This window comes from Fundulus heteroclitus, chromosome 15 (genome assembly GCF_011125445.2).
Source record: "Fundulus heteroclitus isolate FHET01 chromosome 15, MU-UCD_Fhet_4.1, whole genome shotgun sequence".
In the NCBI taxonomy this organism is placed as follows: Eukaryota; Metazoa; Chordata; class Actinopteri; order Cyprinodontiformes; family Fundulidae; genus Fundulus; species Fundulus heteroclitus.
The window spans coordinates 30,455,874-30,482,743 of record NC_046375.1 but is presented as its reverse complement, the minus strand read 5'-3'; the positions used below and the strand labels follow the sequence as shown (position 1 = coordinate 30,482,743).

General features: G+C 43.2%; 1 protein-coding gene across 1 annotated transcript; it reads right to left on the bottom strand.

Annotated features, from left to right (window-relative positions):
- Nucleotides 1–5,712: 5,712 nt before the first annotated feature.
- On the bottom strand, nucleotides 5,713–11,284 carry LOC118566078. Its single transcript, XM_036147136.1, has 7 exons — nucleotides 11,225–11,284; nucleotides 9,485–9,542; nucleotides 7,966–8,177; nucleotides 7,786–7,879; nucleotides 6,717–7,326; nucleotides 6,463–6,622; nucleotides 5,713–6,133 (listed from the first exon to the last, which is right to left on the bottom strand). The coding sequence occupies exons 3-7, from the start codon at nucleotides 8,174–8,176 to the stop codon at nucleotides 5,958–5,960; spliced, it is 1,251 nt and encodes a 416-aa protein (XP_036003029.1). The 5' UTR covers nucleotide 8,177; nucleotides 9,485–9,542; nucleotides 11,225–11,284; the 3' UTR covers nucleotides 5,713–5,957.
- Between the last annotated feature and the right edge of the window lie 15,586 nt (nucleotides 11,285–26,870).

The window sequence follows — 26,870 nt, the reverse complement described above, 5'->3', positions numbered from 1 at the left end:
AGCGGGAAGCACAGTTGAGCTCCTGAGATTGCGGTAAAGCGGATTGTGTCACTTCCTGTTTTCTCTTACTGCAGTGTGGATTATGGTTTGGTATTCCAGACTCTCAAGATTTTATCTTAAATCTCTTTGCTTTGACATCTCTCTGTTTCTAACGGATAAGAACATTTATAACACATTCTCTGTTGCTGCACTTCATGTTTGGGAACTCGTCGTGTTTTACACGGTTTACTTTGCCCGGTAAGAGGTTGCGAGCCCAGCCTAGCTTTAGCCTTACTATGGCTTCCTCACTTACCCTTTCATCAGCTTCTCTAAGTCTCCCCCTCTCTCCGTGCCTGATGTTTAGTTATTCCTCTGCCTCCTTTAGTGACAACAGTATATGTAATAAATGTAGTGTTGTTGTAGCATTGGAGTTGAGGGTGTCAGAATTGGAGGGATGGCTTCTCACTGTTTAAAATCCAGCAGATAGCCAAGGCCCCTTAGCTAGTGGGGAGCCACAGAGATTAGTTTCATGTAGCGGCCCCCCAGCAGCACCCGAGTTGCTGGGTAACTAGGTCGGCTGGGTGACAATACGCAGGAAGCATAGCTCTAGATTGCAGCCCCAAGGTCACCACCAACTCGTTTGCTTTCTAACTGAGTTTCCCACTAAGAGATACATCCGATGGGAAGCCGACTTTGGTAACTGGCAGTTCCATAATGAGAAACATAACATTAGAGACACCAGCGACCATAGTCAAATGCCTGCCAGGGGCTGGCTAAGGATAAGCGTAAATACAGTAAGCTGTCAGTAATGACACCAGGTTACGCCAATTAGAGGTCACTAAATTCGGTGTTGCTTCAGTGTGTAAGTTTGTTAAAACAATGTTGTCAGGAACGAGAGATTGAGGACCCAGTATTCAGCCAGATATGAGAGTGCAAATAAAAAGGCTTTAATAAAGCTCAAAAAGATCAGACAGGGATAAACAGGCTTGGTGGTCAAATAACAGCCCAGGGTCGGTACACAAATGGACAGACTGGCTAAATGAGGTCAGGCAGGCTCAGTGGTCAGATAACAGTGATCAGTGGTCATCCAGACTAGCCACCAATAACCCTGTTACCGTCTCCAAGGGGTTGATTGATGCCTCATGTCCTGAGTCTGCCTCTGAGGGTCTGGTTGTGGCCTCGGGTCCTGAGTGTGACCCTGAGGGTCTGGTTGATGCCTCGAAGTCTGTCAGCATGGGTGCTACGCTCGCCCGTCCAGCTGTTTCCGCAGGTGCTAAGCAGGCTGCCGTTCCTGCCTCCATGGGTGATGCAAAGACCCAGGAGGGTCTGCCGCCGGTCTGTGACATGGGGACCCAGGAGGGTCTGTCGCCATTCTGCGATGTGGGGACCCAGAAGGGTCTGCCGCCAGCCTGCGACCTTGGAACCCAGATGGTCTCACCTTCAGTCTGCGAGGGGGGATTCAGGTGGATCCACCCTGCACCCTCCCTCCACTGCCCGGTGAGGTGGGAACGCAGACTGATCCGTCTCTGATCTGCAACGAGGAAGGTGGTCCAGGAGGGTTCACCTCCAGTCTGCATGGAGGGGATTCAGAAGGTTCCACCACCAATCCTTTACTCAGGGCCTGCAGTTTCTGGGGTTGTCTGAAACCCATAGTCAGGCGCCGACGTCAGTAGCCTGCAGCCCAGCGCTGCGTGTATCATTTAGCCCGGCTCCGCCTGTATCCTGTACCCTGGCTCTGCCCGTATCCTGTAGCCCGGCGCCACCCGGAGCCTGTAACCAGGCGCCACCCGAAGCCTGTAGCCAGGCGCCACCCGAAGCCTGTAGTTTGGTGCTTTCTGAATTCTGTAGCCTAGCGTCGCCTGTAGCCTATAGTCTGGGGCCACCTGAGGCCAGTAGTCGGACACCCCCTGATGCTAAACTCCTGCTTCGTCGGCTCTGCTCTCCAAGGGCCCTGCTCCGTCGCCGTCCTCCGGGATGCCCGCCGGGCAATCTGAGACGCCGGGACCGTCCTCCGGGACGCCCGCCGGACAACCTGAAACGCCGGGGCCATCCTCCGTGATGCCCGCCGGAGATCCTGGCATGCCGGGGCTGTCCCCTGGCACGTCTGCCGGAGATCCTGATACGCTGGGACCGTCCTCTGGGACGCCCGCCCGACTTCCTGACTCGTTGGGGCCTGTCCCTGGGGTTTACAATAGACTGGTTTCGCCCTGTTTGGGTTGTTTTTGTTTTAAATTGTGTGTTTGGACATTTTTTTATTCTTGCCCTCCGTCCACCCACCTGTTCTGAGTGGTTTTTGTTAAGGACGTCTGGAATCTGCCCTTGAGGGAGGGGCTTTGTCATGATTTGGGTTTGGTTATGGTTTATGTTTGTCATTTGATTAATTAGTTCACTCTCCTGCCTTAAGTTCAATTTCTGTTTTGGGTTCTTTCTTGTTTGGGTTCTATTATATCTTGTGAATTGTCTTTCCGTGTCTATTGGTTAGTCTGGTCCAGCATTCCCTGATCTCTGTATTGTTTGCCTGTTGACCTGACCCAATTGCCTTCGGATTTCTGAGCCAGCCTGAACCCTGTACCTGTTTTTTTTCCTGCCCTGCCCTGTTCTGACTGCCTGCCTGTTTTACCTGATCTGTTTCTGTGTTTGGATTTGTGAGCTTGCCTGATCCCTGTCTGCGTTGTCTGCTGAACTGTGTACTGACCTTGGATTGTACTCTGTACATAAAATAAAAATAAATTCCTCTAAGTCTCATCTGTTTGTCCGGCCTGAATACTGGGTCCTTCTGTCCCCATTTGTGACAAATGTTGGACTCTGTAATTTTCTCTCGTCTCCTGCCTGATCTGACCAATAATGACATGTTTAGCCACATGTCATGATTCAGCTGCTGGTTGTATAGGTGGTGTCCTGAAAACGACGTGGGCAACATTGATAACTGGCAAATGCTCTGAGGATAACCTGGTCTGATCCGGGGAGACGGCATCCATCTCACTTTGGATGGTGCAGCTCTTTTTTGTTGGCATCTGGCTGGATTTATGAGTTCTCCAAAATGCTAACAACACAGGGTTGTCAGCATCATAAAAATCTCATATAAATCTGTCATGATTTTGTCTTGGATGAACCCGGACACAGCAAACGCACACACAGAGCTGGTTTCCAAAGTTAATTGAAGCAGCAAGAAGTGGGTGATGAAAGCCAGAGTAATTTACCAGACAGAGGTTGCAGGGGTACAGGATCTGGCAGACGGGAACAGACAGGAACAGGACCAGGACACGAGCAGGAACAGGACAGTCATGATGTTCAGAGGACTGGAGACGAACCGGTGACTATGGACAAACTGAGGTGAGTCTTTATAGAGGTGTGAGTAGGTGGAACGAGTTCATGGTTGATTGCAGCCTGACAGGTGTTCCCAATCAGGGCTGCACTAGGGAAGGAGCAAGAACTGTTCAGAATGCAGCCTTCAGGCTGCATTATGACAAAATCAATATGACTCAACTTGAACCAAAAAAGAAAATAATTAAATGTGGTTCATTAAATATATGGTATCTCCCTTCGAAGACTTTGTTAGTGTAGTGCAATTATACACTATTTAAAGTTATTTAATGTTTATTAAATAACCCTCTGTCTGTTAAGGAATTGTCTGGTGATGATCAGCTCTTAAGCTGATATCAAGTCAATGATTGAAAGGGATGAATTCGAGCACTAGCGATCTTTTACCAGCAAAACCTGCACACACATAGAATAAAGGAGTGACAACTTATTTTCGAGTCCAAGAATTTAATAACAGAAATAAAATGAACATCCAGAGAACATCACTATGTAATGCTGTTTATCTGAATTAACAATATTTATTTTTTTAACTTCTTTTATTCCGATTTTCCAGTGCATGTCACATCTCACACATCTTACAGAATACATGTAGAAATACATGTTATATTTTTAAAAAGGGTTTTGTTTGTCCAAGGTCTTAAAGAAAAGACAAGAAAAAACAATAATAGTAGTAAAAAACAAAGATAAATAAATGAAAAGAAAAAACAAAATAGAATAAAAAAAAGCACAAATACAGAGGAATCTCCCATTCATTAATTGTAATTTCCATCAGTTGTGGTTTGAAATGAATGCTTGAATTGAGGACCATTTTTCTATAAAGATATCACTTTTCATCTGAAGTTTTGCCGTAATTTGTTCCATGTGGTACACCTCCCTCACTCTATTCTTCTATTGGGAAATCGTTGGGGGCTGAGGCTTCAGCCATGAGACTGTAATCATTTTCTTTGTGAGGACAAGTAAGATCTTTAAAATATAAATCTTACTGTGATCTTGGATTTTATTCTGGAAAATACCTAGTATTATAAAGGATGGTTCTAGGGGGATTGTAATGCTCAGGCAGTTGTTAATTTCCTTTGGTATCCCTCTCCAATATGTTGATAATTTTGGACAGTCCCAGAATATATGAGTGAAGTCTCCAATTAGTCCACAACCTCTCCAACATTTATCAGAGGTGTGGTTAAATCTAGATATGAGAAGAAGAGTCCTAAAAAATCTCATTTTGATTTTCCATTAAAATTCTCTTAACTTTGGACTATTTGATATTCTATGACCCTCCCTAAACATTTTTCCCAGTCCTCATCATTAATTGTGATATTCATTTCTAGTTCCCATTTCCCTTCCCAGCCAGCATACCTATGTGGGCCCCATATGGGATAAAGGAGGGCAGGCAATATGGGTCCCAAAAGGGTTTGTCCACGGTTTCCATGGTGGCCCTACATGGGTTTGCCCAAGTAAATTTTAATGGGCTCTGACTGGGTTTTCAGTGGGGCCCAGATGACTATCTCACATGAAGCCCATCTGTGGCCCACTAGGGTGCTTTCAGGAATATTTACCCGGGTCCCAATTGGGTCCTAACTGGGCTAGAATATGGGTAAGAAGTGGGTTTGTCCACGGTTTCCATGGTGGCCCTACATGGGTTTGACCAGTAGATTTTAATGGGCTTTAACTGGGTTTTCAGTGGGGCCCAGATGATTTACTTACATGAGGCCCATCTGCGGCCCACTAGGGTGCTTTCAGGAATATTTACCCGGGTCCCAATTGTGTCTGAACTGGGCTAGAATATGGGTAAGAAGTGGGTTTGTCCACAGTTTCCATGGTGGCCCTACATGGGTTTGACCAGTAGATTTTAATATGCTTTAACTGGGTTTTCAGTGGGGCCCAGATGGTTTACTTACATGAGGCCCATCTGTGGCCCACTAGGGTGCTTTCAGGAATATTTACCTGGGCCCTAACTGGGTCTGAACTGAGATAGAATATGGGTAACAAGTGGGTTTGCTAGAGGTCTCCATGGTGGCCCTATGTGGGTTTCCCCCAGATCGATTTTAATGGCCTTTACTGGGTTTTCAGAGGGGCCCAGATGGTTGGCTTACATGAAGTCCATGTATGGCCCATATATATGCTTTCAGGAATGTTTACTGGGCCTTAATAGGAGTTCAACTGGGCAAGCATGGGTAACAAATGTGTATTTCCACATTTTCCATGATGGGCCCATATGCTTTAGCCCATATGGGTTTAACATGGTCTGACTGGGTTTTCAGGGGGAGCCAGATGCCTTGATCCTGTAGGAACAATGGGGTCATTCACACCCAACCTGGAAATGAATGACATTCCTAGATATGCAATCTTAAACAAACCAAAGTCCTAAAATGCTTTAGCACAAAACTTGTTAGAAAAAAAGAGAGAGATGAAAAATTTCTTTTGGTTAAGGCTTTTTATTTTGTAATTTCAAATATTGTTAGAAGTTATTTTTTACCACAGCAATTATTAGAACTTTGTTAACACAGAGCAAATGGTGCCACAACAAGAATTGCGCTGGTAAACAAAAACAAAAAACTTGTTTACTAGCACGCACGCGCACACACACTGAACAATACTTTTGTATAACACATTGTTCAATAACTTACATGCCACATGCATGCTTAAACTTGAAAGCTCTCTTAAAACTGTCCATCTTGGAAGTCCTGCCCACCTGAATGTGAACTGGCAGCCTCCTTAGTCGCTCGAACCTTTCGATTTCCACCTCTGTCACGGGCTCCAGTAAACCACTTTGATAGTGCCTTTTCGGTATCTTTGTGGGTGATTCCGTGGATGGATCCATTTCTTTTAAGTGCTCCTATATGACAAGCATAGGTAGAAACTATATTAGTGTTTTACTTTTAGTACAGTGTAACATTAATAAGATTTGCATCTCCCCCTTTATGGTGCAAAAATGCTTGCAGACATCTGCCAAAATAAAAGCACTCTTGAGTCTTTAAAATACAATTTCAGCTATCAAAACTAAGCCAGTGAATGAATACTATGTGCATAAAACCAAAAATTGAAGTCAGTTTTTAACCTAAAAGATTACTAAAAATATAAAAAAAAAGGCATAAAAAAATAATAAATGTGTAAGAAAAAAAAGTGAAAAGAAAAGTTACTCTGACCATAGAAACTGATATTTACCATGGACAACATCAAAGAGACGCAGGTCCCGGAACTTGTGTTTCCCATGTCGGCCAAAAAGGTTGAACTGCAATGCCAATTCATGGGACATGAGGAATCCCATAGCTCGTCGTATTGCATCATCTAAGGACGCTCCTCCAATTTCTGCAACCATGGCAACCTTAAGTATAATGACATTTACAAGACAACATTTGAAAATCATGATTTAATGTTAACTTTAATCTTAATTTTTAAGGAACAGAAATTTTACTTACAACTCCAGACATGAAGTCTGATTCACCCAGCTTCTCATTTATGCTCAGGACATCATTGATTGTACACATTGGAAAAACAGCTCCTTCAGGTGGTTCAACCAGTGGTGAAGCAGATTTCTGTCTCAGTAAGGTATTCAGCAACTGGCCATGTAGTTTTTGTGTTTCTCTGACCTCCTCAAGAAGAGTAACCAGTCGCGTAAACATAGCCTCTTCCAAGCTGGAGCTGCTCCTGCTCAATAAAGTCCCAGGACTTGTAGAAAGACTTGCAGGGGGGCTTCTCAGATTTGGAGCTGGTGTTGTGCTGGGGCTTCTCAGATTTGGAGCTGGTGTTGTGCTGGGGCTTCTCAGATTTGGAGCTGGTGTTGTGCTGGGGCTTCTCAGATTTGGAGCTGGTGTTGTGCTGGGGCTTCTCAGATTTGGAGCTGGTGTGCTGGGGCTTTCCAGCGCAGAAGTTGCAATGGGGCTTCTCTTTCTGTGTACACCGAGACTATACACTTTTGAGGCAGATCCAATTGTGGTAAATTCCAAGGGAGGAGAAGGTGGAACTTCATTCTCCGAGGAGTCCACACTGTCTTCACTTGATGAAAATGTGCCCCATTTTTTGGAGGATCTGAAATGATAAAGCAGAATTTAACAAGTGTTAAAAGTTGGTAAAAAAGAAAAGGAAAAGGCTTAGCTCTAGTGAGCAATTTAACTATTTTAGGATTGTATTTCAAGTTCATTGTGAGAGAGATACAAAAACAAGATATAAACAAGTTGCAGAGGATAAGAAAAAGTTACAGCTGAGCCTATGAAAACCAATAGGGAGGACAGATAAAACAGTAATTAATCTAATTCATTTAAAGTAGGAATGTGGCAAGTCTACAGTAAAGTACACAAGCATTGGCATTTCTTCCTGAGTAGTTTTCAATTCTTACAAATATGTTGTTCCTTTAAGCCCTGAAGGATAAGGAGGAAATGTAAAGCAAGGAGAACCAAAAGGGGAAAGGAATTGAGAGCAGCTCAAATGACAACTAGGATGACAGAAGATTTAAAGTTGTATATTACATAAGCCTCTGTTCCACACTACCTTCTACGGCGCTTTTCTGGGATATCATTATCTGTTTGAAGATCCGATGTCGCTTCTGCCCTTGCAAGCTTTCGTCGTGCTTCTCCATAGTTGTCTTTAGAAAAGAAAAAAAAAGTATTGAACACAAGTGTAAATCTAAACCTCATGTTTAAAATTTTCATACAAGTAAATGTTTGTCACCTGCATTTCCAAGGGCACGCACATAGCATATCTTCCATGAAGCATCTGGCTGTAGTTGTTGCTTTACTGCTTTAGTGACATTTATACCAAGGCCTGCTGGCCAGAAGCACTGGACCTTGTTTTCATCTGTGAACCAACATGATGGGATAATATCCACCAACTTCTTTCCCTCTGTTGACTCTTCACTGAATTCCACAACGCTGAAGGACATGCTGGAAGTTTATATTAAGTCAATTAGTGGTCATGTAACTGAGGAAAGACAACATAGCCATCCCGCAAGGGAAGGGCTACCATTTTTTTTGTCAGGCTTGTCACCGGTACACCATAAAGATGGTCAGAAAGTTGCATCACAGTTCGGATTCCTAGACAAGATGAATCGATAGGGTATCTGCAGAAACAGTCTTGTTGTTCATAAAATTGACACACAGTGTACATGGCCCCAGATAACAACTGTATTATATTCCTTATTAAAGCAACTTTGCCCTCAACGTCAAAACAGTTATCTCCTACGCAGCATGATATGACAGTTCCCTCATGTCTGTACTGCCTGAACTGCATGCGAGCAGGAAAGTCTGGGAGAGTTGGACCACATGAATGTGGAATTTGAGCTTTAGTCTGTCTTCCATCTTCTCCCAGAATGGGCTTTTCTGCTAAACGCCGGATGATTTGTTGGAGAGGGTTTTGGGGTCTTCGTACAAGTCGCTTCAATGTCCCAAGATAATTTTCAAAGGGAAAACATGAAATATTGTCCAAGGCACCATATTTTCTGGCATCATCAGCTAAATGTATAAGACAGTGGGTATTGTAGACTAAGTGTTCTGTTCCATATAACTTTGTAAAATTGGCAACATAACACTTCAACAGTTTTCCAGCATAGTCACAGTATTTACAACACAAAACAGGACTGAGAAGAATTCTCATTGCTATTGAGAGCAACAGAAAGTTGTTGTACATTTTGGCTGATAGTCGTCCTTGAAGAACCACTGGGCCAGTGTACAACAGAAATTGTCTGAATTCTGTTGCCTTCCATTGACTGTATTCCATCAGTGAACGTGGTTTTCTAGAAAAATTTCTTGGAAGGTGATCTCTGACTGATTTCAAGTGATTAGAAATAATGGAAATGGTAACTGCAGACAGACGACACCTTAAAGGTCCTTTGATCCACAAACTTATAACTTTTTTAACATGTCCTAAGCAAACTAGATGCATATAGTCAAGCACAAAGCTTGACACCATTCCTACGCCAAGCTGCTGCAAGGGTGAAACTCCATGATGGTGGTCTTCATCTGTCAAAAGTTCAAAAGTTTCATCTGTTCGTAGAGGTGCTTTACAATCAGGAAACACAACCCTGTTATCCATGTAAATTCCATGCTCTGCACAGCGTTCACAGGAACTGTAGCCAGAATGACCTTTGATACATTTCAAAAATGCACGAGCAGGTGCATCACAGATAAAGGCATCTGGCAGTGCAACATTAAAATGTTTTCCTCTGTAATTCAAACCGTCTCGAGTTACTGACCTTAGGTCTTCAATAAACTCTTTTAAGTATGTTGTGACAGAGTCAGGCTTGGCCACACCTGCATACAAGCCAATGATAAACACATTAGACTTTGGAAATTCCTTAATCATGGCCAAAATAGGCCACAATTCCATTTTTGAACTTTTGAAGAGTGGTAAGCCATCAATGTTCACCCGGAGAGTCAATGTATCAACGGAAAGATGAGAGTCATTTAACAGCTGTGAAGTTAGTGCCTTAGCCAGTCCAAAATGATAGTAAATACCATGTCCCATTTCTTTCACTTCAAAGGCTTTGGGAGTTGACAAAAGACTTCTAGAATCCTTGGGTAAATCCAAACCATAGTGCGCTAAAATATGTAGCAGCTCTGTCAATGCACTGTGTGAGATATTTCGATTTGCTGCCCAATCAGCAAGCTTAATTTTAAGTTCTCGTGTGGGATCAGTTTCTTCAGAAGTGCTGTTCAAATCTATCTCAATGCTACTGGCAGTACGTTTTCTTGCAGCGAATGATTGTTCTTCATTTTCATCATCAAATTCTGTATCGGACTCTTTTTTGTTTTCACTCAAATGAACCTCAAAGTTCCACTCTTCACTGGGAATCTGGTTGTCCACTTCCGAAGCACAATCCAAATCAGAAAACGTGCCACTTTTGACCTTCAAGTCTTCCAAAAACTTTAAATGCTCAGAAACTTTGGCATTAACTCGTCTTCTTTTTGTCCGAGAACTACAATAGTATTCCATTCTTTTAATTCTGTAAAACACAAACAAAGCACACTTTCAGATGGCTATTTACTAAGAATGAGAGAATACTTGTCTAAGACTGAAATGTAACTTTGTCTTATATTATATATAAAATACTGTATTAAACACAACAATGATTAATCATAAGAATTTTACTATTAAATTCCTTCATGTTAGTTGTAATTTAAAACAAGGACAAATTGAGTTTTCAGGGTGTAAAATTGGTATGGAATTAAAATTGATATTTCCCAAGAAGTGCAATAAACAACCCACCAATAAATAAAGACAACAGCCCTGAATCATAAAATAAATATCATGTCTTAGGTGTCACTTTTTCAAATGTCACTGAAGCAACCGGTTAGTTGCATCAGTTGCACTTATTACTCTGTGCACTGCTCATTCAAATATTGGCAACAAGTATATAAATAAAAAATGGCTTCACTAAGGAATTAGCAAAATCTAGAAAATAAATCAATATTGATTATACATTTAAAAATTGTTTCAACACTGATTTGTGTCAAGGGATTTCTTTATTTTGAAAATGTATAACAACTTGCACCATGTCACTCTCACACACGCCACTGAGAAATATTGCATTTGTTTCTATGAATGTACTTAAAATTGCTTTTTTCTACAGATTGCTTCATTTCTCGAGCCAAATTTGAAAGCACATTGACAAAATTACTGTTAGGCTCACTTATAATTACCCTATGTCTAGTATCATTTAAGGCATTATTGCTTAGATATTTTAGAGTGGCTAAAGCAATAACTTAACCGTTGTTAAATGACTCGTCTTTAAGTTCATACTTTAACTCTAAAGGTTAACATTCATGGGGTACCACTCTTCAGAAGCTCAAATGGACTTGTGTTCTATTTTGGCCATGTCTAAGGAATTTCCAAAGTGTAATATTATAGTCTTTTATTTACTTATTTACTGTCAGTTTTGGCAGAAGTAGTCATTTGTACATAAAGCTTTCCTGATAAAATTCCAAAAACCTACCTTTTTCAAACGAATAAAAGGTGATCTTCACAGTTTGATTCTCTTGAAGTCTGCAAAGAAATATATTTTATTAATGCTTTTAACATTTAGGCTTTTCCAAATAATAAAATACTTAAGCATTTGTATAGACTAATCACTGTAGCCATATATTGTAATAATTTGGGAATCCCTGTGTTAGAACCGATAAAAATAAACTGTTGCACTCCGGTCCAAGAGGGCACATGATTCGAGATTTGCTGCTCAGCCAATCAGATGCCTGTCCCTGTCGGGCGCAACCAGAGTGGTCTACTTTTTCAATTTAAATTTTTTATACAGTGGCTTGGTTGCCACATGCTGGAAAGAAAGGTGATAAACAACTGTAGGCCATGAAGTCGGCAGATGATAAAGGCAGTTTCACTACGAGTCCCCTCTCATGTATCTCAGCTTCCTGACTGAGGGGAGAGGCTGGAACAGTCTCTGTGCAGGATGGCTGGCGTCCTTAATGATGTTCTTTTTTGGTGTCAACACTTTTCTCAAGAAAGCAGTTATGAATTTCATACTTTTCTTTCATCATTCAAGTTTTTTAGCCACTATTGTAAAATGTGTGTTATATTTTGTACTTTATTCCTTAATAAAGATTAAGATTATTTCTTTTGTCTCATTTAAAGAACTTTACTTTAGATAGCAATAGCAACTAAGCCACCAATACCTTTAAAATAACATTTGATATGCACCAAGCTTTAATTTGTAATTTCTGACATAAAATGTAGCAATTTTTTTAAACGGCATTGAGCATTTGGAAAATTTTATATATGAAGTCCTCATGCAATGTCATAAGGAGTGACGCCACCCAGTGAGTCAGTGATCTTGTCTAGGCGGCAAGAGCATTAGCGTTAAAGCTTTTTTATTATTAAAATTTAGAATTTTTCCAATTTCTGTCAAATGTGATTTTTGAACAACGCAAGAGAATAAATAATGGGAGATGGATGGTTGAATGCCATACATACAGGGCTAGCTGCCACATGGTAGTAAATGTTAGGACCAAATTAGTTGTTTTTAGTCACACTTGCTTTCTATTATTAGGCATCAATGATTAGGCTCATCAGTAGACTCCACAGAGCTAAGACACCTTTTTAAAGTTAAACTGATACTTTAATTGAAAGTTAACAAGTAGTGATCTAGCAATATGTACAATAACAAAAACATTCTATAATTACAACCCAGCATAAATGGCATATAGATTTAGGAAAGAAGACTAACTTAAACAGAAGTTTGTAGTTGTAACAGAATTCTATATCAATTTTTCATGGCATGACAGATTATATAGGCCAGAATAACTGGATTAATGTCAATCAAAGTATTTTTATTCTTTCACAAACCTGCACAAAAGAAGCACTAAAAAAAGTAGACCACTTTGGTTGGATTGGAAGAAAAATGAGGGGGGGGGGGGGTGATGACGCCATTGGCCAAAATTAAAATTTATTTCTCCGAAACCACAGCAGCACAAACGCTAATTTTAACGGCACAAACCTGCAAAAACGAAGCACTAACCATTCCGTCTATTTAACGGAGTTTTTGAAGTGGGTGGGGTGTCAGCTTCACTCAGCTGCAGAGTTTATCAGATTTGAGCGCGCGCCAAGCAGGTTTTGAGCGCGCGCGTGATGTTTAAACGCTGTCTTACTGCGCGCTCAAACAAAAGGAACACTTTAAAACAACCTAGCAACTTAGATTCGCTACTGAACCAATTCTGCCGCGTTGGCGCTCAGCAAATAGAATGGCGCTGCCGCAGTATTTGAAAATGGTATGGCGCGCAACAGTGCGGAGTTTAAAATCGCTCTGCATCAAAATATTCTTACCTTAATGATGGCAGATGACTTATTGTGTGTGTATTTTTTTAACACTATCAGAAAACTTAACATCGAAACGAATAAGTAACAATTAAGTCTCTTTTCGGGTCCGGTCATCCGAAATATATAGGAGCAGCACATTTTTTTTTACCTTTAAAATATCTCCCTAACATTTGATACAATACAGGTAAAACAGACAGGAGAAATGTACTTACATTTTCTTTTGTAGGACAACCAACCTGCAGACTCCGCGCCAACGGTCTAATCAAGTAGGCAGTAGGCACTTGGAAAAACAGTTAACCTTCTCGAGCAAGCGAGTCGCCTCTTCTTCTTCTTCTTCTTCTTCTTCTTGTTTTATGGCGGTTGGCAAGCAACTTAATGATGTGCATTACCGCCATTTACTAGAGTGGAGTGTGGATCGGGATGCTATGTATATATATTCTCCCACAAAAAATAAATAACTAGATAAATAAATAAATATAAATATAATGATAATAATAATAATAATTACATAAATATACTTATATCCTTTCTATCAATTTTGTTTTCTTAAGGTAGCTTATCAAATAACCAAAATATTCAGAATTAGAAATGTTTCCCAAAATATCGTTTAAATTTAACTGTAATTTATTTTCTTGTAATTGACGTAATAATTCTCTTCTCTCCATAGAATATTTATGACAAACCAACAAAACATGCTCCACCGTCTCCTCTTGATAACAAAAGTCACAAACTCCTGTTGGATGTTTCCTCATTTTAAATAGGTTTCCATTTAACCCTGTATGTCCGAAACGTAATCTAGATATAATTGTTTCCTCTTTTCTATTCCTTCCTGTTATCCTCATTGCACCAACTTTCCTTTGAATACTATAAAGCCATCTTCCGGTTCTATCTTCTTCCCACAGCTTCTGCCATCAAGCGAGTCGCCTCAATGACGTCATCGCCTTTTCAGCGGTTATTTTTCTGCTTGATTTTAGACGCAATTTATGTCCACATTGTATTTTGTGCTGATTGAAAAACCAGCTGTTTCTAATCTGAGAACAGTGTAAGAGTGTTGATGAAAATTAATGAAAATTAATGACGTAATGATAATTTTTCATTGACTGTACATGTAAGGTAGGTTCCAAATCGGTTAAATCATTTGAACATAAGTAGAAATGACATAAACCAAATCTTCCTCTAAATAAACTTGTCGGTGCTGATATCTGATATTGATTATTTAAAAAAAAATTATATTGATTATTTATTAATGTTGTCTGAAAAGGGGTATGAAGTAAAACTTATATTTCACACCCCTTCTCCCAATTGCACTTAAAATAAATGTAAAGTACCTTCCTGTTTAACAACTATGTTTTTTTTAATGTATTTTATATGAGGTTTCCAGCTAATCTTATTGTCTATCATTACTCCCAAAAACTTAATTTCCTTAACTCTCTCTACTCTCATATTATCTATTAGTGTCATGATTTTTCTCGATGACCCCGAACACACACACCACACACGGAGCTTAGTTTTGTGAGTTTTATTGAAAACAGATGATTTGTGGATGATAAGGACCAGAGTCTTTACCAGGATGGAGCAGCTGCATAGCGATGGCAGGAGCAGACAGATCGGAGGAGCCTGGACGACCACGGGTGAGCCCTGGGGCGGAACCCGAGGCTGTCAGGTGAGCTTCATTAAGACTCCGCATTTCTGGCTACATGATTCGCAATCATGGTTCTTCCACGTCGAAGCACAGTTTGCTCTTCATGGAATCTCATCAGACGACACAAAGTACCACTATGTTTCAGCGCTGGATCCGCCATCCACCAGGCGCGCAATGACCCTGCTGTGTAACCCTCCGACATACGGAAAGTACAGTTAAGCAACTGCTTCAACGCCGTTAATCCCTCTCCGATAAGCTGCTTTCTCTTTCGGGGTTAGGGGATGGCTTGGCTTTGGAGATGATGGAAAGCATGCTGTCCTTGCTTGGTGACGATGAATGCGGATTTCTTTTCATCCACCTGTTCCTGCGACAACTCCCGACCCCGGTGCGGATCGCTCTGGCTAACTCTTTCCTGCTGCGGGAGAAGGATTACCGCTCGCTGGCTGAAGAAGCTGATCGCATCCTCCTGGCTTCCAAGACCTTGACGGTCCAGTCGCTAGCCGAGGAAACTACAGCAGCTTCTTCTGAGCCTTTTCCGGTATCAGCGGTCAATCATCCGTCGATGATGGCAGCGATCACCACCAGGAAACGCCAGAAGCTGGCTGTTTGCTTTTACCATCAGCGCTTCGGTGTCAGGACGCAGCGCTGCCTCTCGCCCTGCAGCCTTAAGCTGCTGGGAAACGACACAGCCGACACCTGCTATGAGCCGCGGCCGTCGGTGATAAGGAGAGGCTGCTCTTTATTGAGGATTCGTCTTCCTCTGTGCTCACGACTTGCTGGTGGTCGTTACGTACAATCCGCAGGCTAATGGGTTGTGTGAGCGGTTTCACAGGTCATTGAAAGCTGCGCTCCACACTTCTTTGACTGATGGCAACGCTGACCGGCTTCCGTGGGTCATGCTTGGTTTGCGTTCAGTTGTTAAAGAGGACCTTGGCGCTTCCACAGCTGAACTGGTTTTCGATCAGCCCCTAAGTGTCCCTGTTCTGCTGTGACTCTGGCCTGCAAGTCTGCACTCTGTTGTGCTACTGATCCAGCTGTTGCTCTGGCCTGGAAGTACTCACTCTGCCGTGCTGGTGGTCCTGCTCCAAATTCACCTCCAGCCAAAACTCTCTCTGGGCCGTCAGCTCCTGCCTTCACCTACACCTCTGTTCCAGTCCCGGCCTGCCTCTCTGGTTTCATCATCCACCTTCCTTTCGGTTGGCCCATGCGTATGTCATGTGGGTTCAATGTGGTCAGCCCACATGGGCATCTAATTTTGGGCCCATGATACTGAAACCACATTGGCCCCACATAGGGTAGCCAATTTCTGTCCCATTCCCAGTTAGCCAACATAAAAAAGGACTAGGGCCTACATATCCATGCCCAGGTCCAACCCATGTACGGTCAGCCCATTCTTATATCATGTGGGTTCAATGTGGTCAGCCCACATGGGCTTCTCATTTTGGGCCCATGACACTGAAACCACATGGGCCCCACATAGGGTTGCCCATTTCTGCCCCATGCCCAGTTAGCCCACACAAAAAAGGACTAGGGCCTACATATCCATGCCCAGGTCCAACCCATGTACGGTCAGCCCGTTCTTATATCATGTGGGTTCAATGTGGTCAGCCCACATGGGCTTCTCGTTTTGGGCCCATGACACTGAAACCACATGGGCCCCACATAGGGTTGCCCATTTCTGTCCCATTCCCAGTTAGCCCACACAAAAAAGGACTAGGGCCTACATATCCATGCCCAGGTCCAACCCATGTACGGTCAGCCCGTTCTTATATCATGTGGGTTCAATGTGGTCAGCCCACATGGGCTTCTCATTTTGGGCCCATGATACGGAAACCACATGGGCCCCACATAGGGTTGCCCATTTCTGTCCCATTCCCAGTTAGCCCACATTACTGCTGAATAGGGCCCATACATTTAGCCCAAATGGGCCAGCCCTTATTGGTCCCATTTTAGATTACCATATGGGTCTCATGCAGTTAGCCCACATAAAACCCATGCCCACTCATTACCCATGCAGCCCACAACAAACCCAAGTGGGACCCACCCATGCATGCTGGCTGGGCTTTGATATCTTTTGTATCTGTTATTACTTCCTCTTGCAATATTTTGTAAATATAGAATATGAATTTGGTGGTTATATTTCCTTTTATTACAGAGAGAAAGAAATTTTCTATGCTTGAAGGGGGCATTTGTATGTTTTCCCATTCCTTATGTTTCTGCAGATAGTGTCTCATTTGTAAATATTTATACAAGTCATGGGTTGGAAGATTATATTCTTGTTGAAGTTGCTGAAAGGACAACAGGCTTCCACCTTCGAACATTTTATTTATCAGAATCAATCCTTTTTCAACCCAGTTTCGTAATCCAGATGTAGGAAGAAATTCATAATTATGGTCGAGCCGTATAAATCTACCCAAGGAATTGGGTAGATTTATATGGCTCGACAAGGATTTATACGGCAAGGATTTAGTATCTTTTTAATCTTTGCCCATGTCAATAGAGTACACTTAACCCATTCATTAATAATTTTATTTTTTGTCCATATGTTTTGATTAACAAATGGAAGAGTATCAAGAAGAAAGTCCTGGGAGTCACCTTGTTCCATCTTATACCAAATTGATTCTTCATCTTGGCGTATCCAGGTTATTATTGATCTAGTTTGTGCGGCCCAGTAGTATTTTTTAAGGTTTGGTACGTTTAGTCCCCCATGTTCTTTAGAGCACATAAGAGTTTTCAATCTAATTCTGGGGCGTTTGTTTTGCCAGATAAATTTCGAGAGCCATTTTTTCAGAGTATTAAATATGGACATGGGTATTTTTATAGGTAATGTTTGAAACAGGAAGAGGAGTCGTGGGAGGATGTTCATTCTAATGGTTTCAATCCTTCCTACTAGTGAAAGGGGTAGAATGTTCCACCTCATAAAGTCCGTCTTGATCTCATCCATTAGTTTTCCATAGTTAGTTTTAAAAAGTTGTGACGTTTGAGGAGTTATGAAAACTCCTAAGTATCTGAATCCCTGATTAGATATTTTAGGTTTAAATCTATCAGTTAATTTTGCGAGTAGTTGACCGTGTAGTACCATCGCTTCAGATTTGGATTGATTGATTTGGTAGCCCGAAAGTTTACCATATTCTTCTATGGCCTTCATAAGTGGGGGTATAGAGTTCGCCGGATCACTTATGTAGGTCAAAATATCATCTGCAAAAGGGAAATCTTTTGTTCTGTATTATTTTTATCTTTAATGCCTTTAATATGCTTGTTCCTTCTAATCGCTGCCGCCAGAGGTTCAATATTTAGTGCAAAGTGTAGGGGACTAAGGCAATCTCCTTGACGAACCCCTCTTTCAAGCATAAAAAAATCTGAACAAAATTCATTAACTCTAACACGTGATTTTGGATTGGTATATAGTATTTTAATCCAGTCTACGAATTGTGGGTGAAAACCCATAATTAACAATGTATTATATAGGAATTGCCAGTTAACTGTATCAAATGCTTTTTGTGCATCAAAACTAATTAGCATGGATTCTTGGTTGGTTTCTTTGGTTTGTGTTATAATATTCAGGGTTTTTCTTATGTTATTAACACTATGTCGGTTTGGAATGAAACCCGTTTGATCTGGATGGATTAGTTTTTTGATATTTCTGTATCCTTTTACTTAGAATACTAGTTAATAGTTTTAGATCTGTGCATAGCAGGCTAATTGGTCTGTAACCCTCACAAATTGTTGCGTCTTTTCCTTCCTTATGAATAACTGAGATGATGGCCTCAGACCAGGAGTTTGGGATTACACGTTTTTTAAGTGCATAGTTAAAGATTTTGGTTAGTATTGGTGATAGGATGTTTTTGAAGCATTTATAGAACTCCCCTGGAAGTCCACCAGTCCCTGGAGATTTAAGATTTTTCAATTTGTTAATTGCTTCTTGTACTTCTGTTTCTCTTATATCTGAAATCATATCAGCCGCTTCCTCTTCAGATAGAGTGGGAAGAGTTAGCTTAATAAGATACATCACAATTTGACGTTCTACTTCGTTGTTGAATTGGTTTGGTTCCTGATTTAAGTTTTTATAAAAGGATGCAAAGGCATTGGCAATTTCTATCGGGCGGAATAAGGTTGTTTTAAGTGAGGGATCCGTTATTTTGTGTATTGTTCTGTCTGATTGCATCTTTTTTAGTTGACTAAGAATTTTTTCCTCTTTATTGGATGGTTTAAGCCATGGACATTATATGATACGATTGTTAGTTTTTCCATAAGTACCTTTTAATTATGAGCGTCTTGTTTTATGTTACTATTCCTGTAAAAATCGATGTTATTGTAAAATATGTATTTTATACAATGTGTATTTTCAGCTGAGCAGGGAAAGGTGACACCGCTTTCACGTTTTTATCTTAAAGCTGCTTGATAACTTCCCGGACCTGTTTGCATTTCTTCTGTATGTTTGCGATGTAGTCTTCGTCGAAGTATATCTTTTTGCCGTGGTGGGTGACATCGCGTCTACTCCATGCCGTCTGTATTACTTTTTCTTTCACTCTGTAGTTAGAAAACCTGACGATGATTGATCGTGCAGGAGCGGAGTCCTTAGGTTTCATACCAAGCGACCGGTGGGCCCTCTCTATATTAAGATTCATATCTTGTGGTAATTTGAGTGAAGTGTGCATCAAATCCGTCACGAAGGAAATCATGTCGTTCTTTTCTTCTCCTTCAGGTATCCCATAGATGCGTAAATTATTGCGTCTCTCTCTTGACTCAAGGTCTTCACACTTAGATTAGCTTCTCTTTGTAGCATGTAGCGCAGCACACGGTCATGGCGCAGCAGCTGGTCCTCAGCGTCACTCACTCTATGGTTGGTGTCTGTAATTTGCTGCTCCAGTTTCGTCGTTCGCTCAAGCACGTCTTTCAGTGATGCTTCAACTCTTGATAAAGTGACTTTAGTATCGTGTGAAGCATCCGTGTGTTCCTTTCTCAGTTGTATTAGCTATGCTAGCACAGTCTCCATGTTGTCTTTCTGTTCACTTACGACCATAGTAGTTTTTGGAAGTTGGCAGGTTTCTTTTAACGCAGTCGTTTTACTTTTCTTATCCGCTTCTTTCCTGAGAGTAGACGTTTTTGTAATTCGTCGAGTTGTTATAAATTTTATGTTGTATCGTCAAATAAGCTAGTTTTTAGGGGATTTTCCTCGGAGCAGGGTAATCAGGCTGCTTCTCCTTTCATGGCGCCACCGGAAGTCCATTAACACAATATTTCAATTAAAAAATCCTCTCTACTAGGCAAGTGAAACTTAACTAAACTACTAAGAAAAATGAAGGTAAAAAGAAGCTAAGCTAAGGAACTATTTACATGCAAAACAAACAAACGACAAAACAAAAGTGGTTGATCATAAACAGATTAATTCAGTGAATCCTTGTTCACTAAAGATCTGATAAAAAAAAAACATGGAATGGAGTTAAAAAAACATCTGCCATGTATTTCAACCCACTCACAATGCAAAGCCCAAGTTAAACAAAACATTATTTGTTGAAATAATATTCTGAGGACCGGTTTGTCCTGTAAAATCATTTAATTCAGAATCGCTTGCCTTTGTTTATGCGATTCTACCTCCGGCCGATTGGGGTCACAGCGACCGTAGCTAACCTGGTTAAAATCTATAGTTATCAAAATTGCCTTGAAAACCGACATTAATATACCATATTGATGCGGGAATAAGGCTCATAACACCATCGGAGGATGACGGAGCAGAACAGTTACACTTTATGCTTTAAAACGAACTCGTTTTGAAATGTCCGAAACCGGATGTTAGCAAGGCTAATATCCTGTTGGCTAGCGGACGCTCGGCGTTAACAAATGAAAGCTTTTGCTTTATTTTAGTCATAATGATTGGCTGGATAACATAAACATTAATGTCCCGTCAATGTATGAAACCCTTGTGGAGGTAACCTTTCTGTTAAAACCTTAAAACGCACTCGACAGTGACATGGTACCAAATGCTAGCAATGCTATATCGTTAGCCTTTTGTTCAAAGCACCAGGTGTTCACAGTTTACAAGACATTTCCCAATAAATCTTTTTAACTTCACCCTCAGCTCGCTGCCCAAACCTCTGTCCTTTGTCAGTTCTGTCCAGTTTTGGCCATTCACGGAAGGAGCGTTGAAGGAGGAAGTTGTTGGTTTGCCTCTTGGCAGGCTAGCGTTAGTCTTGCAGCAGCATGTGGCTAACGGCATGGTCTGGATAGCTTGCAGGCCACGTTCTTTGACTGGGATGCAGTCCGATTTAAGCAGGGGTTTTCCTCGGCATCCAGCCTCCAGCTCCATCGGGGTTCGCTTCCTTGTACAGGCTGAGGAAAAATACACAGAGCTTTTTCGCATGCAGGATCTTTGCCCCTGCATCTGATTGTGAGGTTAGGACAGCAACTTAGCTCTGTATTTTGTGTGTTGTTCATCCAGATTCAGTCAGGTCCTCTGCTGAAGCCGGCAGACGACATTAGCAGACCCTGGATCAACTGTGGCTGGTTCAGGCACCTTCCCTCAGCTGCTGGCTTGTGTGTCGGTCAGGGCCGACCAGGCCCTCATGGTCTTGCCTTCTTTGTCTGCTCTGAGAGAGCTGCTGTAGAGCTGAAGAAGTCTGCAGAAGAATACTGAAGAGAAGAGAGTGAAGCAGAGGTGGCTGTGGTTTTTATCTGCAGGGAGTGGTCACAGCTGACCTCCTGCTGAAAGAGGCCCTGAGAAGGGGAGAGAGAGAGGCCGTCCCTGTGGGTTCTCTGCCTGTGTATCCTCTTCAGCAGGATATAATTATTTTTGTCACCTCTTCCTTACTGTTCAGGATCCAATCTGAGATCAATTATTCATCATGGCGTACTTATGGCATAACAGTTAGTTACTGAATTGCTTTTTGATAATCAGATTGGTTGATGTTATCTCACAGAAACCTGGCTGCAAGATGTTATGCCAGAAGCTGTGTGAATATGCTTATTATTATTATTAATTATAATTTGGTATTATAATTTAAATAATAAATCATTCAATTTAAAATTCCGCTATAACAAAATATAGTTCAAATGGTCGTGATGTTAGCTATAAGCTTGTAAGTATTTATACCAATAATGCATTAGTTAATTTGCTGTTATGAACTCATTTATACTGGAATAAATGATCTGGTCGGATTTTTAACCGACGAGGTTTATCCGGCAGGCTGTGAGAACCTGTCATGGTTTTCAGGTGACGAGCCCACATGCAGATACGATCGGGAGGCAAAGCACAGTTTTAAGATATTTATTTTGGAAACAGGCAGATCTACGGACGGAACTACAGGCGATTCGGCAGGGTCAGAATGTCACGGCTGGAGAGTCTGCAAGAGAGAGGGAGTAAGTGACTCTGAAAGGAGAACCAGGAGAACTGCTAGAAGTTGCGCTGCTTACCATTGGGCTGGGCGGACCTAACCGGGAAGAAGTAGCGTCGAGGGAACTCTGTGATTCTACTCTGCTGATGATAGGCGGCTAGTGGCTGAGGACGGCAGATGTAACTGGCGAGGGATCCTGAGCGAGCCTCGTCGGCAATGGTGACAGATGGATTGACCAGAGTGAACGCAGAACCAGCAGAATCCGGGAGAGGGGATCTCAGGCCTCGCTGGGTAACATCCAGGAAGTATGAGGGGAGCGCCAGAGCAAAATCTGAGCAGACGGATTCTGCCGGTCTGTTTCTTCTGACTAGACGTCAAGACAGGTGAGTGCTTCCAAGCACCAAAAATCTGAGACAAAAACAGGGAGAACCAAAATTAGTCAAAGTCAAAAGAGCAAAAAAAACTCACAAGCTGATTTCTGAGAGTTGGGACAGAGGCCACGTCGTACCACGACTGGTTAAGGCTCTGGCGTCTTCCATCTTTCAGCGCTCTGCTTAAGAAGCCAGAGGAAGCCGCCTGCAACGAGCTGCAGGTGTGGGCCACGCCTCCTCAGCCAACTAGACACACCTGAGGAGTAGAGTTAGAGCAGAGCAGCACAGAGAACCCTGACACTACCCCCCCCCCCTCAACGGCCGCCTCCTGGCGGCCCAGACGAAGAGGTGCTGGGTTGAGTAGCCCAAAAATCTAAAATCAAATCCTTATTCGGGATGGTTGCTGCAGAAACCCACGAGCGCTCCTCAGAGCTGCAACCCTCCCAGTCGACGAGGTATTGGTGGCCCCTACCTCGCCGACGGGCATCCACAACCCTGAGAATGCGAGGGTTCTGACTGTCCTGGGAGGGTGGAGGGGGTCTGGAAGGAGGGCACAAGTTGCTGTCCAAAACGGGCTTGATCTGGGAAACATGGAAGGTAGGGTGTACTCGGGAGTGAGGGGGCAAACGTAGACGGACGGTGGGCGGGTTAATAATTGTCTCTATCTCATAGGGACCAGTGAACCGGGGAGCAAGCTTCTTAGCGGACAGGTTGGACAAAACGTCTCTGGAAGATAACCAAACCTTCTGACCGGGGCGATAATGGGGAGCTGGTCTGCGGTGCTGGTCGGCGAACCTCTTGCTCCGCTCTGCGGTGCGAGTGAGTGCTGTAATAGTAGTTCTCCAGATGTCCTGGCAGCGAGCAATGTAGTCGTTGACGGAGGTGAAGGGGATCCTGAGTTCATCTGTGGGTAGGAGTGGAGGTTGATATCCTAAAGCAACTTCAAATGGTGAATGTCCAGTGGCTGAGGTGATGTGTGAGTTAAGGGCATACTCTACCCAGGGCAAAAACTTATTCCAGTCAGAAGGTGAAAATGACGTGAGGCAGCGGAGGGTGGTCTCTAGTTGTTGATTCATGCGTTCAGTTTGGCCATTGGTCTGAGGATGGTATCCGGAGGTGAGTGTGTAACGGGCACCCAGAGCAGAGCAAAAGTGCCGCCAGACCTGGGAGATAAACTGAGGGCCCCGGTCAGAGAGGATGTCAACTGGGATGCCGTGAAGTCTGAAAACATGTTTGATGAGGAGCTGGGCTGTCTGGAGGGCGTTGGGTAATTTACGGATGGGAATAAGATGACATGATTTTGAAAACCGATCAACTACTGTCAAAATTGTTGACATACCTTGGAACAAAGGGAGACCTGTAACAAAGTCAATAGCAATGTGGGACCATGGACGTTTGGGGATGGGGAGAGGATTTAACAAACCGGAAGGTGGCTGGGTAGAGGACTTATTCTGGGCGCAGACAGGACAGGCTAGAACATACTCTCTAACATCCTTGGTCCATGATGGCCACCAGAAGCGCCGGGACACCTGAGACTGGGTTCTAAAAATACCCGGATGGGCGGAAAACTTAGCATCATGACTCCACCGTAGAACCTCAGCACGAACAGACTGGGGAACGTACTTAAGTCCAGGTGGACCTGTACCTGGGTCCGGGTCTAATAGTTGGGCCTGTCTGATCCTGTCCTCCAGATCCCAATGCAGGGCTCCAACAGTACAAGTGGGGGGAAGAATCGGTTCCGGCTCCCTTTCCTGTTCAAAAGTGGCAAACTGACGAGAAAGTGCATCGGGTTGGACATTTCTGGAGCCAGGTCTGTAGGTGATGGTGAGGTTAAATCGAGAGAAAAACAAAGACCAGCGGGCTTGTCTGGAGTTGAGTCGACGGGCTGACTGCAGGTAGGAGAGGTTCTTGTGATCTGTCCATATTATGATGGGCTGCTCGGATCCCTCTAGCCAGTGCCGCCACTCTTCCAAAGCTAGTTTAATGGCTAGTAGCTCACGATCACCCACGTCATAGTTCTGCTCAGCCGGGGACAAACGACGGGAGAAAAACGCACAAGGATGTAATTTACGGTCAACCTCAGACTGTTGGGACAAAACCGCTCCCACCCCGGTATTAGAGGCATCGATCTCTAGAATAAACTGTTTGGCTGGATCGGGGTGAACGAGTATGGGAGCCTGGGAAAAACGAGATTTGAGTCTATTAAAGGCCTCCTCAGCCTCAGGACTCCAGATGTATGGGACCTTGGTGGAGGTGAGAGCATGTAATGGAGAGGCTACCTGACTATAGTTCCTGATAAAGCGCCTATAGAAGTTTGCGAAACCTAGAAAGCGTTGGAGCTGTTTGCGCGACTCAGGAACGGGCCATTCCACTACTGCCTTTATTTTCTCCGGGTCTGACTTCACTTGTCCACTTTCTAAAACAAGACCAAGAAAAGAAATAGAAGTCTGGTGAAAATCACACTTTTCGGCTTTAACGAATAAGCGATTTTCTAATAGTTGCTGGAGAACAAGACAAACATGTTGTTTGTGTTGTTCTAGATCACGAGAGTAAATCAGGATGTCGTCCAGATAGACGAAAACAAAAACATTCAAAAAGTCCCGAAGGACATCATTCACCAGTGCCTGAAAAACTGCCGGAGCATTGCACAAACCAAAAGGCATGACTAAGTACTCGAAGTGACCTAACGGGGTCTTAAAGGCCGTCTTCCACTCATCCCCCTGTCTCACCCAAACCAAATGATAAGCGTTGCGCAGATCAAGCTTAGTAAAGATCTTGGCATTCTGGACTGGCTCGAGAGCTGAAGATAATAGAGGAAGCGGGTACTTATTCTTAACGGTTATTTGGTTGAGCCCTCGATAATCGATACAGGGTCGAAGGGTCCCGTCCTTTTTGCCGACAAAAAAGAAGCCGGCGCCTAATGGGGAGGATGAAGGACGAATTAACCCTGTAGCTAGAGACTCCCCTATATACTTCTCGAGCGCTTGACGTTCTGACCTAGAAATGTTGTAAAGCCGACTCACCGGTAGTGGAGCCCCAGGCAATAAGTCAATGGCGCAATCGTAAGGGCGATGTGGAGGAAGTGAACAAGCCTGAGTCTTACTGAATACCTTCCGTAAATCGTGGTATTCCTCTGGAACGCGAGAGAGGTCAATAACGTCTCCGGATTCTGTCAAGGTGGTAGGGGAAACAGATACGGGGCGAGCGGACTGTAAACAACGGGAATGACAAGCTGGGGACCATGATTCCAGTCGGGACTCAGCCCAGTTAAACTGTGGGCTGTGGACAGTTAACCAGGCTAAACCCAAAACCACGGGTGAACGCTTGACGGGGAAAACAAAAAATTAAAGTTGTTCCCGGTGGTTACCGGAGACTATCACCACTAGTGGTCGGGTGCGATGGGTGATCAAAGTTAACCTCTGCCCATCTAAAGACGAGACCTGAAGAGGTTCGGGTAATGGCTCGACAGGCACACGGAGCTGGTCCACTATGGCTTGGTCAATAAGATTAAAATCTGAACCAGAGTCTACTAGAGCCGAAACATCAAAACTATCCTGGTCAAACATTAAAGTGACTGGCAAACATAAGCGAGAAAGAGAAGGCGCCTTAGTGGCTACCCGGGGAATTATTCCGTCACCGTCCACCGTTCTCCCCGTTACGAACGGCGGACTCGGTCTTTTGGCCGAACAGGACAGTCTCTTAGGAAATGACCTTCACCTCCTCAATAAAGGCATAAATTTCCTGAGATGCGCTGCTGACGCTCCTTATTAGTTAAACCGACCTGCCCCAACTGCATGGGTTCTGGAGGTGGTGTACTGGACCGGGGTTCCCTATGGGTAAACGTAGAAAAAGTGGATGATCGCAAGGCTTGGTCCGGTCTAACCCGGTTCCGACTGCGCAACCGGGAATCCAAACGGATAGCTAACGCTACAAAATCCTCAGGTTCCTCAACCCGGGCTAACTCATCCTTTAGAGTCTCATCAAGAGCCTGAAAAAATACTGCCTTTAACGGCCTCGGCTGCCAACCCGCAGCAGCGGCAAACGTGCGAAACTCCACAGAGAAGTCTGATACGCGTCGACCGCGCTGCTTCAAAGAAAGGAGATGACGAGACTGTTGAGCCGAATCTAACTCAGGTGAAAAAATTGTCTTAAATTCGGTAACGAAGTCCTGAAAAGTACACCCGAATGTCTGGCAATCAGGGAATCGAGCCTCAGCCCATCTAAGAGCCTTACCCGTTAATAGTCGTAAGACATAAGATATCTTAACCTGATCTGAGGCGAATGTCTGAGGGGAACGGTTAAACACGAGTTTACACTGGAATAGAAACCCGCCGCAACTCCCACTGTCACCAGAGAACTTCTCCGGACAAGGTGACGCGCCCTCAAGTGGTGGAGTCCGATTCTGATTCTCAGTACTCTGAGCGGCGGGAGGCGGGGTGCTGAGGTCTTGAGTGACAGGCGACGTCATCGCGG

Excerpts from the sequence above, each read along its gene's own strand:
- LOC118566078 (XM_036147136.1), bottom strand. The coding sequence starts at position 8,176 with ATGTCCTTCAGCGTTGTGGAATTCAGTGAAGAGTCAACAGAGGGAAAG. Across the intron at positions 7,880-7,965 it reads GCGTGCCCTTGGAAATGCAG|ACAACTATGGAGAAGCACGA; the intron begins GTGACAAACATT and ends TCTTTTCTAAAG. Across the intron at positions 7,327-7,785 it reads CCAGAAAAGCGCCGTAGAAG|ATCCTCCAAAAAATGGGGCA; the intron begins GTAGTGTGGAAC and ends TTATCATTTCAG.